This window comes from Dacryopinax primogenitus (genome assembly GCF_000292625.1).
Source record: "Dacryopinax primogenitus strain DJM-731 SS1 chromosome Unknown DACRYscaffold_11, whole genome shotgun sequence".
NCBI classification, from domain to species: domain Eukaryota; kingdom Fungi; phylum Basidiomycota; class Dacrymycetes; order Dacrymycetales; family Dacrymycetaceae; genus Dacryopinax; species Dacryopinax primogenitus.
In genome coordinates this window covers 387,918-403,526 of record NW_024467208.1, presented here as the reverse complement: position 1 = coordinate 403,526, position 15,609 = coordinate 387,918, and the positions used below count along the sequence as shown (strand labels likewise).

The 15,609-nt window shown below is 49.9% G+C and overlaps 5 protein-coding genes across 5 annotated transcripts; 2 read left to right on the top strand and 3 right to left on the bottom strand.

Annotated features, from left to right (window-relative positions):
* Positions 1–73: 73 nt before the first annotated feature.
* DACRYDRAFT_116828 (uncharacterized protein) lies at positions 74–2,447 on the bottom strand. The gene is made up of 7 exons (XM_040770270.1): positions 2,348–2,447; positions 2,147–2,291; positions 1,915–2,095; positions 1,752–1,865; positions 1,582–1,704; positions 957–1,526; positions 74–907 (listed from the first exon to the last, which is right to left on the bottom strand). Exons 1-7 carry the CDS (start codon positions 2,389–2,391, stop codon positions 201–203), a joined length of 1,884 nt encoding a protein of 627 aa, XP_040627876.1. The 5' UTR covers positions 2,392–2,447; the 3' UTR covers positions 74–200.
* A 3,445-nt stretch (positions 2,448–5,892) lies between these two features.
* On the bottom strand, positions 5,893–6,981 carry DACRYDRAFT_116827 (syntaxin; the record flags this gene model as incomplete). Its single annotated transcript, XM_040770269.1, has 1 exon — positions 5,893–6,981. One exon carries the CDS (start codon positions 6,979–6,981, stop codon positions 5,914–5,916), a length of 1,068 nt encoding a protein of 355 aa, XP_040627875.1. The 3' UTR covers positions 5,893–5,913.
* Positions 6,982–7,144: 163 nt separating this feature from the next.
* DACRYDRAFT_80412 (ATP dependent DNA helicase) lies at positions 7,145–11,802 on the top strand (the record flags this gene model as incomplete). The annotated part of the gene is made up of 9 exons (XM_040776447.1): positions 7,145–7,225; positions 7,276–7,603; positions 7,652–8,012; positions 8,067–8,473; positions 8,525–8,733; positions 8,785–9,261; positions 9,315–10,443; positions 10,498–11,120; positions 11,174–11,802. 7 exons carry the CDS (start codon positions 7,145–7,147, stop codon positions 9,912–9,914), a joined length of 2,463 nt encoding a protein of 820 aa, XP_040627874.1. The 3' UTR covers positions 9,915–10,443; positions 10,498–11,120; positions 11,174–11,802.
* Positions 11,803–12,336: 534 nt separating this feature from the next.
* DACRYDRAFT_108312 (uncharacterized protein) lies at positions 12,337–13,732 on the top strand (the record flags this gene model as incomplete). The annotated part of the gene is made up of 6 exons (XM_040768629.1): positions 12,337–12,480; positions 12,539–13,099; positions 13,160–13,336; positions 13,387–13,456; positions 13,503–13,589; positions 13,641–13,732. 6 exons carry the CDS (start codon positions 12,337–12,339, stop codon positions 13,730–13,732), a joined length of 1,131 nt encoding a protein of 376 aa, XP_040627873.1.
* Positions 13,733–14,169: 437 nt separating this feature from the next.
* On the bottom strand, positions 14,170–15,512 carry DACRYDRAFT_95238 (Clavaminate synthase-like protein; the record flags this gene model as incomplete). Its single annotated transcript, XM_040777285.1, has 6 exons — positions 14,170–14,380; positions 14,434–14,799; positions 14,852–14,901; positions 14,952–15,114; positions 15,166–15,209; positions 15,265–15,512. 6 exons carry the CDS (start codon positions 15,510–15,512, stop codon positions 14,184–14,186), a joined length of 1,068 nt encoding a protein of 355 aa, XP_040627872.1. The 3' UTR covers positions 14,170–14,183.
* Between the last annotated feature and the right edge of the window lie 97 nt (positions 15,513–15,609).

Genomic DNA, 15,609 nt, shown 5'->3' with positions numbered 1-15,609 from the left:
ATTGATCCTTATTGATATTACCGAATGCAGTGTCATCGCCTTTGGAGGACATGACGCATCGAGAAGCCCTCTAGCAACGAGTTGTTTATGAGTATGCAGAGCTGTACACTAACTTCAAGGTGTTCAAGATCCAGCTCACCAAAAGATACAGCGGCTAGACGTGTCAGAACGGAAAAGAACAAGTAAATAGACCATGGTAGTTATGCCTTCGGCCATGGTGTGTATGATTGAATACTCGGCGTGGAGCCGGAGGATTTGTTTACTGCCGCCCGCATGTGGGGTGGAAGCGCTACAACTGGCCCTTGTCCTGCATAGTTCCAACCTTGAATGACTCCACCAGCTTGCGGGACAGTGCGAGGGGCGCCTGACTGCGGTTGTGGAACAGGATAGGCTGTGGTCGAGTACGATGCAGATCCAACTCCATAGGAGTATCCGGGGTAAGTTGGGTAGGCATGACGTGGAGAAGTATATCCCGAGTATCCAGTCGCAGTAAGCATGTTGGTGTTTGTTCCATAAGCTCCGGCATAGTGGCTCTGTGACCCATACGTTTGCGCAGCATACACAGGCGGATATGAAGCAGCCTGACTTGCGGTATAAGTGACCCCGGGCGTGTATGCTGTCTGACGAGGCCCGTAACGGTGTTGTGTTGACAATGTCCCGGTGTATGCGCTCTGCGAGGCTGTCACCAGTGAATCGGCAGTGCTGATTCGCACGGTGGAATCATCCTTAAGGGCCGCCGAATTTGGTTTTAGTATGCCTTTGTAACCAGGCACCGGCCCCAAAGGAAGAGCATTTTGAAGCATCGATAGGGCAGGCAGCGCAGGCACCAGTGGTGCCGAGGTCGGCGCCTTCGATGACCGGGGCTGCCACATGACAAGCGCGGAGAGATTTGCATCAATGGCATCCGCTTCAGACAAAAAGTCAGCTAAGTGTGTTCTAGACTTGTGACACTGTACCTAAGTCAAATTCGGTCGAGTCCTCTCCTAGCCTCCCATCACCTCGCAGTCGGATGTCTTGTAGGGTCCGAAGCATTTCGAGAGCTCCTGCGGTTTCGCGGAGTATCTGGTTTATTGGGCAAGTCGAATCACCATTTCCAAGCACCCAGTTAACCTCTTGCAACAGTTCTTCATCCAGTAACGAAGTGTTGGTGCCGGCGCTCATGAGACTGACTGTCGTAGACGCGCCTGGCGGTCCCGGTGACAAGGCTACTTCTTCCGCTTCACCAGTCGATTGCTCGTCGACTTTGCGGCGCTTGACCTTGTCACTCCCGTCATCGTCCCCATCCCTGACTCGTTTTGTTGCTTTGAAGGACTCTCTTTCAACTTTGGTGTAGCGACCCTTCTTACTTCGGCTGATACCCTTGGTTTCTCGAAGGCGACGAAAAGCGGGCCAGTTGCGCTTTTCCCACGCGCGGAAGCACGATGCGGCGTCATGCGCGAGGATGGTTTCATAAAGGCCTACTTCTGCCGCTTCGGTCGTATAGGTGGGTGCAAAGGACGCGAACGGTTCGTATCGCAGGGCTCTGACTATTGCATTCCTTAGTCAGAAGATGGCGACTCATAATGCAGCAACTGTGCGAACCCGTGGACAACTGTTCCACTGGTCGAGGCTTGGTCAAACGATGAGACACCAAGGAGCCTAAAGGGGGAAGATCCATTGGTGGAAGTAGTTGTGTAGGCACTATGGCCACCGTCTCCGCTTGGCCTGAAATCGAGGATCAGAGCCGGTGAAAACAAGAAGAGACCGCTCACCTAAGGACAGCTTAGTAAGTTGATCCCTAGAGAATTTGGCGGCGGACGAAAAGTAAGTACCAGCCGGACCAAGCTGTTGGAAAAGGGCGTAGTAAGGTGTTTTCTGATGAAGACCTATGAACTATCAGCGGAGGCTTGGGGTACTGTTTTCTCATTGACATACCTCTCCCATCATTGTCCATCATATCCAAGTCGATCCTCTGCCCCGATACAGCGGTCTTTGACTGCACAAGCTCGGATAGAAGCTGATCCAGCAGATCACAGAATCTTCGAGTTGAGTCAGAGAGTGCTGAGCGGCTGAGAGAATTTGGCGCGACACGTTTCGCGAAGTTCTGAGAGGCCTTCTGTAGGACATGTTACAATCGGAGGGGCCAAATAAGATTCCAAGCACGCACGTAAATGTGGCGGAGCGACACGTCATTTGATTGATCAAGTAAAGAGCGCAATGTCGACGAAACCTCATGTTGATCAGAACTGGACTGGCTGAAGACGGACGCAGCCACTTTGACAGGCTGATCGAGCAGACCATCTGTATCGATTCTGGAACGAAAACAGATATTAGCACACAGAGTTTTCATGGAAATGCGCCAACATGCTTTTCTAATATATCAAGGATCATGTGGGACTCCTCGGAGGACATGAGCACCGGAACCTCACTCTCGTCTAATTCGAGAGGACCATCAATGCTACCCGGCGTACCGTCCTCGGTTGGGGGTTTCCGGGCTGCGGGTGAACGCTCGTCTTGTTGAGGGATTACTGTCGGCTCGCTTGACTGTTCTTCTTCCTTGGTTGAGTCGGCCAAAGGGTTGTGAGGCGGATACTTCGGCTTTCGCCCCCGCTTTGCGCGCGTTTTGACCGGCGACGTATGATTACTGGTCGTAGTTATGGACGGAGCCGCAGAGCGGGTGGCTCGTTGCATAATGTGTGGATAGTGTACGGTAGGTATGTGTGAAAATGACTATGAGCGGCGCGTCGCGTCCTTGCACAAACGCACGACGTGGACGGAAGAGGGTGGGCAAGGGTCTTCGAAATCACGTGACCCAGTTTCATGCCGCGCAGCGAGGTAATTCCTCCGATGACCCCTCGGGCGCAAATTCCCTAAATGACCCCAAATGCCGCCCCTAAGTAACCAAGTAAGGAAAGCAGTGGCTGTGGCAATGAAAAGCACGTGCCTCCGGTCAATCCAACAACGCGTTTTTGTGAATGTTTTGCTATTAGAACAGACCTTTTTCAAAAGACAAGCTGGTTGGCATTGTGTATGGTATCTATTATTTTCAATAACTGCTGCAAAATTCATTGCCTTGCCGTAAAAGTGCGGTGTTTCCTCACCTATGTTTACGATGGTGAAAATCGGTGAATTCTTATTAGAGACATCCATGCAGAATTAATTTATATACTGTAACATAACTAATCAAAAACAAAACAAAGCTTGCAAATTAATTGTCAGAACATGCTTTATAAACCGACACGAAGAGACCGGACCCTAGCGCATCTTGAACTGCTACCACCACCTTGTTTAATTGGAAGGTCCCTGGTTGCTTAGGGCAGGCCTTCGGGTCATTGTAGGCAAAATGCGCCCGAAAGGGATCATCGGAGGAATTACCTTGCCGCGCAGCAGGCAGACCCTACATCGGGTGGCTGTGCTGGATGCCTGCACGCCCCTCAGAGCACTGCACTCTGTTCAATATTGATAAAACAAATACACAGAAGCATTCCATGGCAGTTCTGTGTGTCAACACCCTTCCAAACCATTAAACGATTTTTTGAGAATTAATTTCAGGCCACCAGACAACTGAGAAAGTCTCCTCTCAGACTTTCACATGGAGGAAGTCCACCCTGCTAATATAAAGTAAGCAGAACCTTGAAAAGATTATACTAGACCCTTGAGTCAGGCAACACTCATTCATACACAAATCATTACACCTCTACAATGGAGCTATGCACAGGTTCCTCAGTGAGTTTGAGCCTCTTAATGAAGATGTGTGAAAGCCCAGGAAGGATGACTCATGTCATACTTGAGCTCATTTCTGAGTGCATCTATCTCACTTCCCTTTTCTTGCAACCACACTGGTCCAGTGCTACTTTGTATTCTTTGATTTGAGATCAATAACCCCAGATACACCATTTTTGTGTTCCTGTGCCAAGCCACTCCAATTAGCCTTCCATTGATGGCCAATCTATTGTTATGGTCAAGTGCCTGTTGCCATGCTTGCCACCTCATTTGGTTGAAGAAACAGATATGAAAGCCTCCTATGCTAGGGCCTGTCTATAAGGGCACCATTCAATACCATGAGCATGAGGAAGCCATAGGTAGCTGTCAAAAACAAGGCTGGTGATGGTAGGGTGGGTGGAGGCTGCTACCAGCATATGGGCAACACCCCATGGTTCCTGCTCCTAGGACTGCCATGTATATGCCTTATCTACCCTGGCCTCCCCAGAGAACCTGACAGCAATATATGTTATGTATGAGAGAAGTCACTGAGCAGACTATGGGGGATTGTTTCCTCCAGAAGAGACACCAGAGGGCAATACTGCTGTCCAGTTATCTCAGGCAAGCTTGGTGTACACATCTTTAGATACATTCCTCCATGGTACAATAAGGCTGTAGGTCTTGCAAGGTCAGGAAGCCTGAGCCCAAATATAGATGGAGTAAAGAGGGGGTGGGGGTGGGAGGAGTGATTCTGTGCCAGATTCTTTAGGTGAGGAATATTTAAGTCACCAAGTTCAGGGTCAGGTGGATTATTGGGGTCCCAAGAGGGTCAGTACAAGGGTGGAGATTGTTCTTATTATTACCTGAACATCTCCCTTTTTTACTGCTACAAGGGATGAAAGTGCATGCATTAAGGGTATAAGGTCATTTCTTTGTGAATGTGGTGTAGCTCTTAGCATCTGTACATGCATCAGAGTTGCTGACTGTTTGGCAGGGATGAGGTATGAGTTATAGCATCACCACATGGATGAAGATACACCTCAAGGATATACTTTGCTTGGGTGCATACTTTGTGCATGTAATTGCAACAAATGTGAGCTCACTGCAGTCTGGAAGAAATAAATGTGGCAGCAGTGATGCCAAGAGGATAGGCTCAAGTGCTTCCTCTCTGTGGGAGTCTCAGTTTCTCAGTTGTCTGGTGGCCTGAAATTAATTCTCAATAAAGAAACATTTAAGGGTTTGGAAGGGTGTTGACACACAGAACTGCCATGGAATGCTTCTGTGTATTTGTTTCATCAATATTGAACAGAGCGCAGTGCTCTGAGGGGCACGCAGCATCCAGCACAGCCACCCGGAGTAGGGTCTGCCTGCCGCGCGGCATGAAACTGGGTCACGTGACATTGAAGACCCTTGCCCACCCTCTTCCGTCCACGTCGTGCGTTTGTGCAAGGACGCGACGTGCCGCTCATAGTCATTTTCACATATACCTACCGCACACTACTATCCATGCCTTCATAACTCGCAAGGATGCGTTCATGCGCGTCCGTTTCGGCGTACAGGTGCCTAACGATTCAGCACACACTAAGCCATACCTTCATCTCCGCTGCTTTTGCTCCCTCTCTGCCGGATTTCAGTGTGTACATCACCTTACTTCTCCAACAACACTTTGTCCTCTTCCCTATAGCGCACTCCCACTTACGATCCTTCTCTAACCCCGGTCCCCTATCTCTACCCCACACGCGTCATCTCCCATCAATGTATATCATACTTGCCAGTCCTAGTTCCCGATGCCCGCCAGTGCAAAGCGGTCCCCGAGCAAGTCCAACACACTCCCACTAGGTGAGGCCTGAACTGGCACCTCTTCTGCAGGTAAATCAACCTGGTGACACACTCACGGCGGTCTTAACCAATAGCCACCCTTTTGCCGGGAAGTAACATTGCAAACAATGAACAAAGTCAAGCGTGGGGAATCATTCGTGCACCACGTCTGGACACCCACCTACCTACAGAGCGCGAAAATCCTCACTCAGCATGATGAGCTTGCCGACACAGATTGGGGAAACCCTTTTCGGCCACTACCATGTTCGACGAGAGTTTCACGTACTGTATTCAAGGAGCTATGAACATCAACATCGTTGACTACCCTAGAAACTCTCCTGACCCTCGAAACAGAGTGAAAATCCCTCTATACATCATTGGTGTGGTAGAGTAATACAACCTGCAGATCAGATGTCACTTGCCCTCTATCCTCCCAAGCTGCTTCCTCGCTTTGCCCAGCTTTGCTCCAGTTCGGTCGACGTCCGTGGCGAGGCCGTCCAAAATTCGGTTCTGATCCTCTATCTCCTCGCCAATTACCATCCCAAGCTGCATCTGCCGTTTCAAAATCGCGCTAAGCTGCGTTAATTGGGTATCCTGCTGGTCAAATTGCAATTGCTGGTACTGTAGTAGGCCACGGTCGTCCAAGGGCCTGGTCTGGTTGGTCTCCTGAGGTGTGCGTGGACGAGAGCCGAATACCCTGGTGACTGGTGGCTCAGCAGCCCCAAGCAATGCAACCCGATCAGCCGTTGGTATTGGGTCTGTCTTGGCCATAAGAGAAGCCTGTCGCGCATTGTTCGACCTTGCCGCAACCACAACCTCACCAAGTTTCGAGCAGTCATCTTGAAGTCTGGATATCATATCGCCTCTCCTGGCCAACTCTCCCGCACTCATGCCTAATTTTGCGAGTACCTCCATCCCCTTCGCCAATCCACCGACTCTTGAGATCAGCGTCGCGAGCTTCTTCTTCGCCTCCACGTTCGACAAATGCGAAGCAGAGGTATCGCCAGCCGAGGCCAACGAGTCCCGCTTGTACAGGTCTGCTCTTATGTCCCTCACTAAAGCATGAAGAACGTTTTGCTCTTCCAGCCAGGATGCAGAAGAGAATGAATCCTGTGCTCGGGGCGGAGCTTGGGCTGGTGATGGCACCTCCAGAAAGTCCAAGAATGCGCGGTGATTTCGCCATTGAGGATCCTTTGCGACGAGAATGGCACGCAAATAACTCTCCAGACCATGCCGACGTTCTTCAACAAGCTTCTCGTCGTTAACTTGTCGCCGAAAGGTAAAAGACAGGTGGTGTTTGGGAGGTAAAGAGAACGGTGGATTGCCGAGATCCAGGTGAAGGTCGACGAAATCGGAATATCGGTGCCAGACTTCCCATGCTCGCACAGCTGCCTGTACTTGAATCCCGTATTCGGTGTGCGGGGTCGGGTCTGAACGCGTTTCTGCAGCACGAATATGCAGCCCTTGAATGGTGGTTGTCATGGAGGAAGCAGCGAGATCGAGCAAGTGCCTAGTGGTATAAGTTCGTTTGAGGTATTGTTGGCCCCTGACAGATGTCACATGGCACGCGTCGGATATGACCCTTCCATGTCGCGTCGCGCGCGACGCGTTCCCTACACCCACTATCACCATCCTCCTCCAGACGATGTCATTCCTTGACACGATCCCAGCGGATGATCTCCTAAGAGACCGAACACGTGTATTTAGCGAATTTCTAGCTGATGAGGTATCTACGGCTACCAGGTTATCCAAATTCTGAACTGACCAGGGTTACAGCGAAGCCACTGGCGATACAAAGATGAAATCGTCCAACTGCTCCGACATGATGGAAGACGCCTCATTGTCAACGTCGATGATTTACGCGAGTACAATCGGGAGTTTGCCGATGGTATACTGAATGAACCCAACGACTTCCTGCCCGCGTTTGAGCAGGCTCTTGTCGACATAGTCCAGACAGTTAGAGACCCACAGAAGCACAAGACAGAAGAGAAAGACTATCATATCGGTCTTCGTGGCAGTTTTGGGGATCATCACTGCAATCCAAGGACTCTAAGGGCTTTGCATTTGGGAAGACTGATCAGTCTTGAGGGAATAGTCACCAGATGTTTACATCCTCTTTAGTGCGCGTCTTGCCTCTAACCCTTTCCCTTAGGTTCGCTCGTGCGGCCAAAAATGCTGAAGTCCATCCACTATTGCGAACAAACTCAAGCCTTTCACTGGCGCGAATATCGAGATGCAACCATGACGGGCACCTTACCTCCGACTTCGTCTATCACGCCTCAGACCGATGAGCAAGGCAATCCGCTCCAAATTGAGTTTGGATTGTCGACCTTTCGTGATCACCAGCGTATCAGCATTCAGGAGATGCCGGAGCGTGCGCCAGCCGGACAGCTACCGCGCAGTGTTGATGTCATACTAGATGATGATCTGGTAGACAAGTGCAAGCCAGGTGATCGCATTCAGTTGGTTGGGGTGTACCGCAGTCTTGGGGGAGGCGGATCTGGCGGATTCCGGTACGCACACTTTTTTTGCCCACTTTGGGAGCGATAGTAACCCAGCATGTGCAGCACGCTCATTTTGGCAAACAACATAGTGCCCCTATCTTCCAAGCTTTCTGGCGGCCCAGCATCTACTCCACTCACTGACGACGACATTCGTCACATTCATCAACTTCGTAGAGATGAAAAAGACATATTTGAGTTGCTTGCACAGTCCCTCGCTCCCTCAATTTATGGGCATGACTATATCAAGAAGGCCATTTTGCTCATGCTACTAGGCGGGCAGGAAAAGAACTTGCCTAATGGGACCCATATTCGCGGCGACATCAACATTCTCATGGTCGGCGATCCAAGCACCGCAAAATCTCAACTCCTGAGATTTGTGCTAGGCACCGCGCCACTCGCCATTGCCACAACCGGCAGAGGTAGCAGTGGTGTGGGTCTGACGGCCGCGGTTACGACTGACAAAGATACTGGTTTGTTTAATTTGCCACAGAGCACACTACTTTTATTGAGCTCTCGAACAGGGGAGAGGCGTTTGGAGGCTGGTGCTATGGTCCTAGCCGACCGTGGTGTGGTTTGCATTGACGAGTTCGATAAGATGTCAGACATCGATCGGGTTGCCATCCATGAAGTTATGGAACAACAGACCGTAACTATCGCAAAGGCAGGAATACACACGAGCCTCAACGCTCGCTGCAGCGTGATCGCTGCAGCTAATCCTATCTACGGCCAGGTGGGTTCTAATACCAATCCCTGATCCTTTAACTGAACGAATCATCATTAGTATGATGTACACAAAGATCCTCATAAGAACATCGCACTCCCAGATTCACTGTTGTCTCGGTTCGACCTCCTGTTTGTGGTCACTGATGATGTGGATGAGCGTCGCGACCGAATGATATCAGAACACGTTCTTCGTATGCATCGTTATCTTCAGCCTGGCGTCGAGGAAGGGACCCCGGCACAAGATAATCTGTCCCAAAGCCTATCGGTAGATGCTGCTCAAACCGAGGCCGCACAAACACCAGTTTTCGAGAAATACGACACTTTGTTGCATGCTGGTATCTCGGGTCTCCGGACGCGATCCCGGCGAAAGAAGGCTGAGAGTCAGGAGAAGGTCATCTCCATCCCATTCATCAAGAAGTACATTCAGTACGCAAAAAATCGTGTGCAGCCGGTACTCAGCAAGGGTGCGGCAGACCACATCGTTGCTGTATATTCTGAACTGCGAAATGAGGATCTTGCTCGGAATACGAGAAGGGTGAGTTGCTGAACCCTTTGCCCGAAATTATCTGTTGAGGTGCTTGCACGCAGACTTCTCCCTTGACCGCTCGCACTTTGGAGACCCTCATACGGCTGGCTACCGCCCATGCAAAAGCCCGTCTGTCTAAAGATGTTGAACAGCGCGACGCTATGGTTGCAGAGGAAATACTCCGGTTTGCTCTTTTCAAAGAAGTGGCAAAGGTGCAGCGCCGCAAGAAGAGGAAGCTCAATTCGGGTGTGGCGGGGACTGAAAGCGCTGATGAGTCGGAAGAAGACGGGAGTGAGGACGAGGCTGGTCAAGTCATATCCCCATTGGTAAAGATAGTAGACGACTACGCTATGGCGGAGGACATACCTACGGGCGGATTTCCAGCACCGATCATTTCAGCGCAGCCGGAGCAATCTGTGCCCGAAGATGAGCTAGGCGTTACCGCGGATAGGTTGATCTTGTTCCGTTCTCGCCTATCCGATCTCTTCGCAACTAGCATGCAAGATGAGGATGCCATCGAGCTGGACCAATTGGTTGGCGCTGTGAATATTGGCCTGCCGTCCGAGCGACACTTTACGAAGGAAGAGGCACGATCAGCTGCAAAGGCGATGTATCGCAGGGACGAAATCATGTTCTCCAGTGACATACTGTACAGGATCTAGGACACCCCTTTTTCTTTGTCTCCCCTTGTAATCCGCGTTATGAGGACTTATGCAGTGCATTCCTGCTCAGTACTGTACATGATCATGAGGACAGAAAGACTGCAAATTCGTTTCATCTACTCCATTGAACTTCATTTGCTCCTTTCCTGAGCTTTGTTTTTCGATAGACATCTTTCTCAACCGTAGCCTGGCCAAATAGCTCGACCCTTCTCTTCTTGTTCTCTCGTATTCTTCCCTCCAGCATCCCATCGCTGTCGGTACTATGACCTCCAACGTTGGCATCTGGGTCTACAGAATCCACAACGTTATCGTTATCGTCGATTCTCTTGCGCTTGTGTTTGATTCCAACATTGATATTCACTCGAGGTGGGACAGCAAATCCGAAAGCCTTGCCCACCTTCGCAAGATCGAGAGAGTTGACGTCAAAGATTTTCTTCAGACTGTACGATGCGTACGCTTGTAGGTATGAGCGATAACCATCTCTTGCAGATTCATGAAGATAAAAATTCTTGGAGATGAGCTTTTCGAGCTAATTATCTTTGTTCAGTTCGTGCAACAAACCTGAGGTGTCGCAGAATCTCACCTGGGCCTGAACATTAGCAATTCGATTGGCAGGGAAGTTGTATTCGTTTAAGGGGACCTTGGCTTCTTTCAAGAAGCGCAGGAATCCCAGTTCGCTTGGCAGGAGAAACAGGAGGCTTTTGCCGTCTGTGCCTGCTCGGGCGGTTCGACCTACTCGGTGGATGTAGTCCCTTGGTTCGTCTGGTGGATCAAACTGAACAATCCAGTCGACTTTGGGTATGTCCAGACCTCGAGCTGCCACGTCCGTGCACAGAAGGATACCGCTTGACGCATTACAGAACTCGAAAAATGTATTTGTCCGCTTTTGCTGCTTCTGCTTGCCATGGAGGTCGAGAACCGGTACATCGATATAGTTCAGCAATTCGGCGTGGTACTTGACTGAACTACACGATGAGAAGAATACGATGACCTTCTTCTGCAGATTTTTCTTTAAAAAGGTGAAGAGAAGCAGAAATCGGCGGTCAGATGGACAGACAACATAACCCTGCGTTAATGTTGTGACCGTAGAAGTGACCTGCGTGGCTGATACATCGATGTATAACGGTCCAGAACGCAGAGAAATGCGTGCCAAGTCTGACACTTTGTTTGTTTGCGTTGCGGAAAAAAGCATAGACTGTCGACTTTCTGAGATAGAAGTGAGCCTATGAATGTGCAATAAGAAACGGACTGTGACGCACCGTTGGGAAGGAGCGCTATGATCTGCTTCATCTCTTCCTCGAAGCCAATTTCTAGAATGCGATCCGCTTCATCAATGACGAGGGCCTTCAAATTCTTGAAAACAAATCCCTTGGTGTTCCGCAAGTGGTCAAGCACTCTACCAGGTGTCCCTACTATGAGGTTAACTCCCTTGCCTAGCTTCTCAGCCTCCGCCTTCCTATTTGCCCCTCCCATGACGATACCAAATGTCTGGGTATGTCCATGAGAAAAGAGCTCTTTTACAACGCCGAATATTTGAAGCGCAAGTTCACGAGTGGGGGTAAGAACAAGCACCCCTGTGCCATTCCTTGGCTTGAACTTTAACCGGCTGAGGAGCTCGACCGAAGGAATAAGGAATGCAAGTGTCTTGCCAGAGCCGGTTTTGGCAGCACCGAGTACATCCTTTCCAGCTAAAAGAGGAGGGATCGTGCGTTCCTGCACGGGGGTCATAGTGTTCATGCCCATGGCGCTGAGGGCAGCGAGAGTAGCGGGTGATAGGTCCAGGTCGGTGAATGGTGGCCGGCCAGCCTCATCGGAAGAGGGATGCTGATCGTGATTGTTTGCGAGATCCATTGATGATGATGAATAGGAAGATGGACCAGCTTCGTTTTCTAGTTGAACCATTCGCGATGACAAGGGATTGAGAGTGCTGCTGCCCCAGTCAGGGTCGTCAAAAAAAGTGCAAAGTCAGGAGTTACACATGTCCGGGATCAATTTCCCGATTGGGTCGGAATGAGGGTTCACATAGAATGAGCCTTGTCAACAGTTGTCGTGTTCCTCGTCCTTCCTTAACACTGTCCCTCTCTGAAACAACCACCCACCAGTCCTTACTCTGTTGCTTTACACTCACTACAGACTATCTCTTATTTCTCTTGATTATCGCGCGATACGTTCCTTTGGTGGCAGAGCCACGATGGCTTCGTACGGCGCGCAATACTATGACGGGAACCGCTTCCACCGGTCGGCCCCCTTCCGCTCTTCAAGCAATCTGGTGGACTATCCTGCGCATGTTGATTTGGATAATAAAGCGTACAATGAAGAAGAGAACCACAACTATATCGAGGCACATCAAGACCGGGGCCGACCTGATCAGAACGAACCTCAGGACGTTTACGATGTTTCTTTACCCCCCTCGTATCCCCCTATGCGAAAAACATCGAAGACATCATCTATTGACGTTTCAGATATCATCGATTCATACGATGACTATGGATCAGCTGAGAGCCAAGATCGAAAGGCACCCATCGTTGACAGTGCTTCGCCTCCTAGCCGTTCGGTTTGGCGATCTGTGAGCTTATTCACATCAGTCCTGCGGTGCAAACGAAATTGACATGAGCTTTACACAGTTCATACCTTCTTCTCTTTCCTGTCGTTTGTATCTCCTTGTTGCGCTTCTGGAGGCTTTCGTCGACGTTGCCATCGAAGTTGAGCTTTTTTTACGTGTTCGAAGCGCTTCCAACAACAGCGGCCAACCCGATGTCGACTACGGCCGATTGCCGATCTACATATTCCTTTTTGGTTTGGCCCATGGGTATCAGTTCATCCTCGCGGTGGATGCCGTACGCAGCAGGAACATGCTTCAGATCGTGTTCTTGGCCATCTTTAACGGGGTTTTCATTGCCTACGCGGTTCTCCAAATTTCGGAGGTCCAAGGCGCGCTTCCAGCCGGCACTCCTGGCATCATATCCATCCCTATTAACGTGGTGCTCATCCTTCCACCGATCGTTATTTCTGTCGCTGAAGTAGCCTATCTGTTGCTATCATGGAAGATACACACAGAATTCGGTTGGCAGAATTACAAGCTCCTTGGGGCCGATCGGCGGATCAAGAAAATGTTCTTGCACTATCAGGTATTCGAGTGTCTGCTGAAGTTCGACGTATATTTCTGGATCGCGTTCTCCGTTCAAGTCAGTAACTCATATCCCACCTGCCATGTGTCTCTTTCTTTGACTCACATGACATCGTAGTTTATCTTCTTGTCTCTTGATCACACCAGCATTGAATACCCCCTCACTATAGCCGCTCTTCCGGTGTCGCTGCTCCTTCTGCTGGAAGGACACCTGGGTGCTCGTTTCGAGAACAAATGGTTAATGACATCATCCATGGTCGGAACTCTCGCGGCTTGTGTTTACTTTGCGTACAAGGTCAGCCCTGATGGGCTTTCAATCCCGTGTGCTGACCGCTCTGAATGTAGCTTGTCCGCATACTCATGGAGAGGACCGATACCTCGTTCATGTATGTATGGAAGTCGCTGGTTGGATTTTGTATGTAGTCATCGCTACGTGTAGAGTCATTCTAACTCCGCACCAGCGAGTGCCTGTATCGGACTCATCATCCTGACATTTATTATGGCTTGCATCGTATTTTTCAATTTCGGGAAGGGCCTCAAACAACATCGTAAGTGCATGGTCTCGTTCCTTCTGTGCGGCGATTTGACCAGGAATGCAGTCAGCAAAACTAAGCGAACCTTGAACTCTACCCCTGCCGGTGTCAATGGAAATTCTGCGTTCCGGAACCCAAATCGTATGAGTCTTGAGTGACAAACGGTCTCGGTCTTTCCTTTTTTTCTCCCTCCCGTGCTGCTGGCAGCCCTCAGATGGTGGCGACAACGTGTATGTTAATCGAGTGCAGAAGTAGATTAGTGTTCCCGTTCACATTATACTCTATCACACTGGGACAATCAGACGATTTATGGCCAGACTGTAGTCCTCGTCTGGCAAATGTGTCTCATAAACTCGGTGATTCCGAAATATGGAGTCCCGCGTCAAGTTGTCCATGAAGTGTCCTCAATTCACGCACACCATCCGTTGTCCACCAAGCCGACAGCCAGCGCCGGGGAGTGAGTCACGTCGGATATATACAGACTGAGTTGACACAGGATCCATTGCCACATTGCATACAAAACCATGTGTGTAGGCGCAATGTGTTGGTCGGAGGAAGATTCATTTGAGTTTCCAGTCTGCTCAGTGTCCCGGAGAAATGTAGATATATTTACGCAGGTAAGGTAGGTGCCTGTTCTCCATAATGTTCTTTAAAGATCCTCCTAGAGAAAGTGCCAAATGTCTCGCACTTCCCGATCGCCTGTGTGACATCAGGTTGCATAAAGACAGCAAATGTTTCTCTGGAGACGGAGTTGTTCGCTGTGCTGGAACCCACTCTAACGCAGTGCGGTGTGGCTCGTAATCTACCTGGGTTCACGTTCAGCATTGGGAATCCGACACTTTTCAAGTAAATGGCAGACCTTCCGTTGCCTGCTCTAGTGCCTCTCCCGTTTGGAAGGCTAGATAATCTGCTGGTATGTTGATCTTCGTTAAGGTTCCCCCTCGGGTCCGAATATAGAGACCAGACTCAGGGGAAGGCGAGGGGATAACCTCATAGCTTGACGGCTCGTCGGTGGAATGGGCGATATACATAGCGGAACAGAGCCCCGTAAGGAGTGAATGATCGAGATGAAATCCGCACCAGCTATCAATTGATCCATCCGCGGTTGGTGTTACGCTGGATAACCCGTCACGTGGGAAGTAATGCAGTAGACGGGCCTTTGTTGTTTGTGATGTTGCGATAAGCGACCTCAGCGATACCGAGAGATCCGCAAGGTGCGGCGAAGCTGACTGAATGTAAGTAACCAGTCCAACTGATCAGTTAGCTGGTCAACGGACCGAAAGCTTCACAAGCGACTGCCAATTGACAACCAACATTGAAGATAAAGCTGAGAACGGGCCGTTAGGAATGCGCCTCCACCAAAATGCCGCTGCTCACCTTCCAAGAGCTTTGAAAGCTTGCTCAAAGCCTTCAATGCCTTGTTCTGCCTGGGTCGGCCAGATATTGTTGTTATAGTATTCAGGAAATTCTTGTCTCAAATCGTCGGAAACGGAGGGCACGTCGATAATGGGATTAGCATAGTACGATCCCTTCAATAGATCTCACTTCTCCATCAGGTCTGAAAAGCGGCCAACCAAGAATCGCGTCTTACCTGGCCGATCATTCATGATTTCTTTCCCGTGCGACCAACCAAAACTTATGAAGATTGATGAGCTTGAACGTTCGAGTAGGTAACCCATCTGATCCATACCTATAATTACTCTTTGCATCTACGTACAACTCCTTAGTCGCATCTGGCAAGGAGGCAAACTGATTAGCCAGAAGCAGTAGTCGTTCCCGGAGAACGGCATAACCGGGCAGATCTTTGACGAGAATAATGCCCAAAGATTCAGGACCCGAGCCAAATGCTTTGGTTATGGAATCATGGAGAGTCTCCGGACGATGAAATAAATCGTGAAACGATATGACAACGGCATCCTCGGCCGTGGCTGCCTGCATGACGGTAAGTAAGAAAGAGTTCAACACCACGGGTGTGACGCGTCGGGAACACGGAGTCTTTCGACGATATCCACGTATCACGTTACTTTTTGAACAT

Bases quoted from the DNA above. Each gene is read 5' to 3' on its own strand.
- DACRYDRAFT_116828 (XM_040770270.1), bottom strand. From the start codon at position 2,391: ATGTCCTCCGAGGAGTCCCACATGATCCTTGATATATTAGAAAA. The intron at 1,705-1,751 runs GTGAGCGGTCTC...CCTCGATTTCAG, and splicing joins ACTTACTAAGCTGTCCTTAG to GCCAAGCGGAGACGGTGGCC. The intron at 908-956 runs GTACAGTGTCAC...TTTTGTCTGAAG, and splicing joins CTCGACCGAATTTGACTTAG to CGGATGCCATTGATGCAAAT.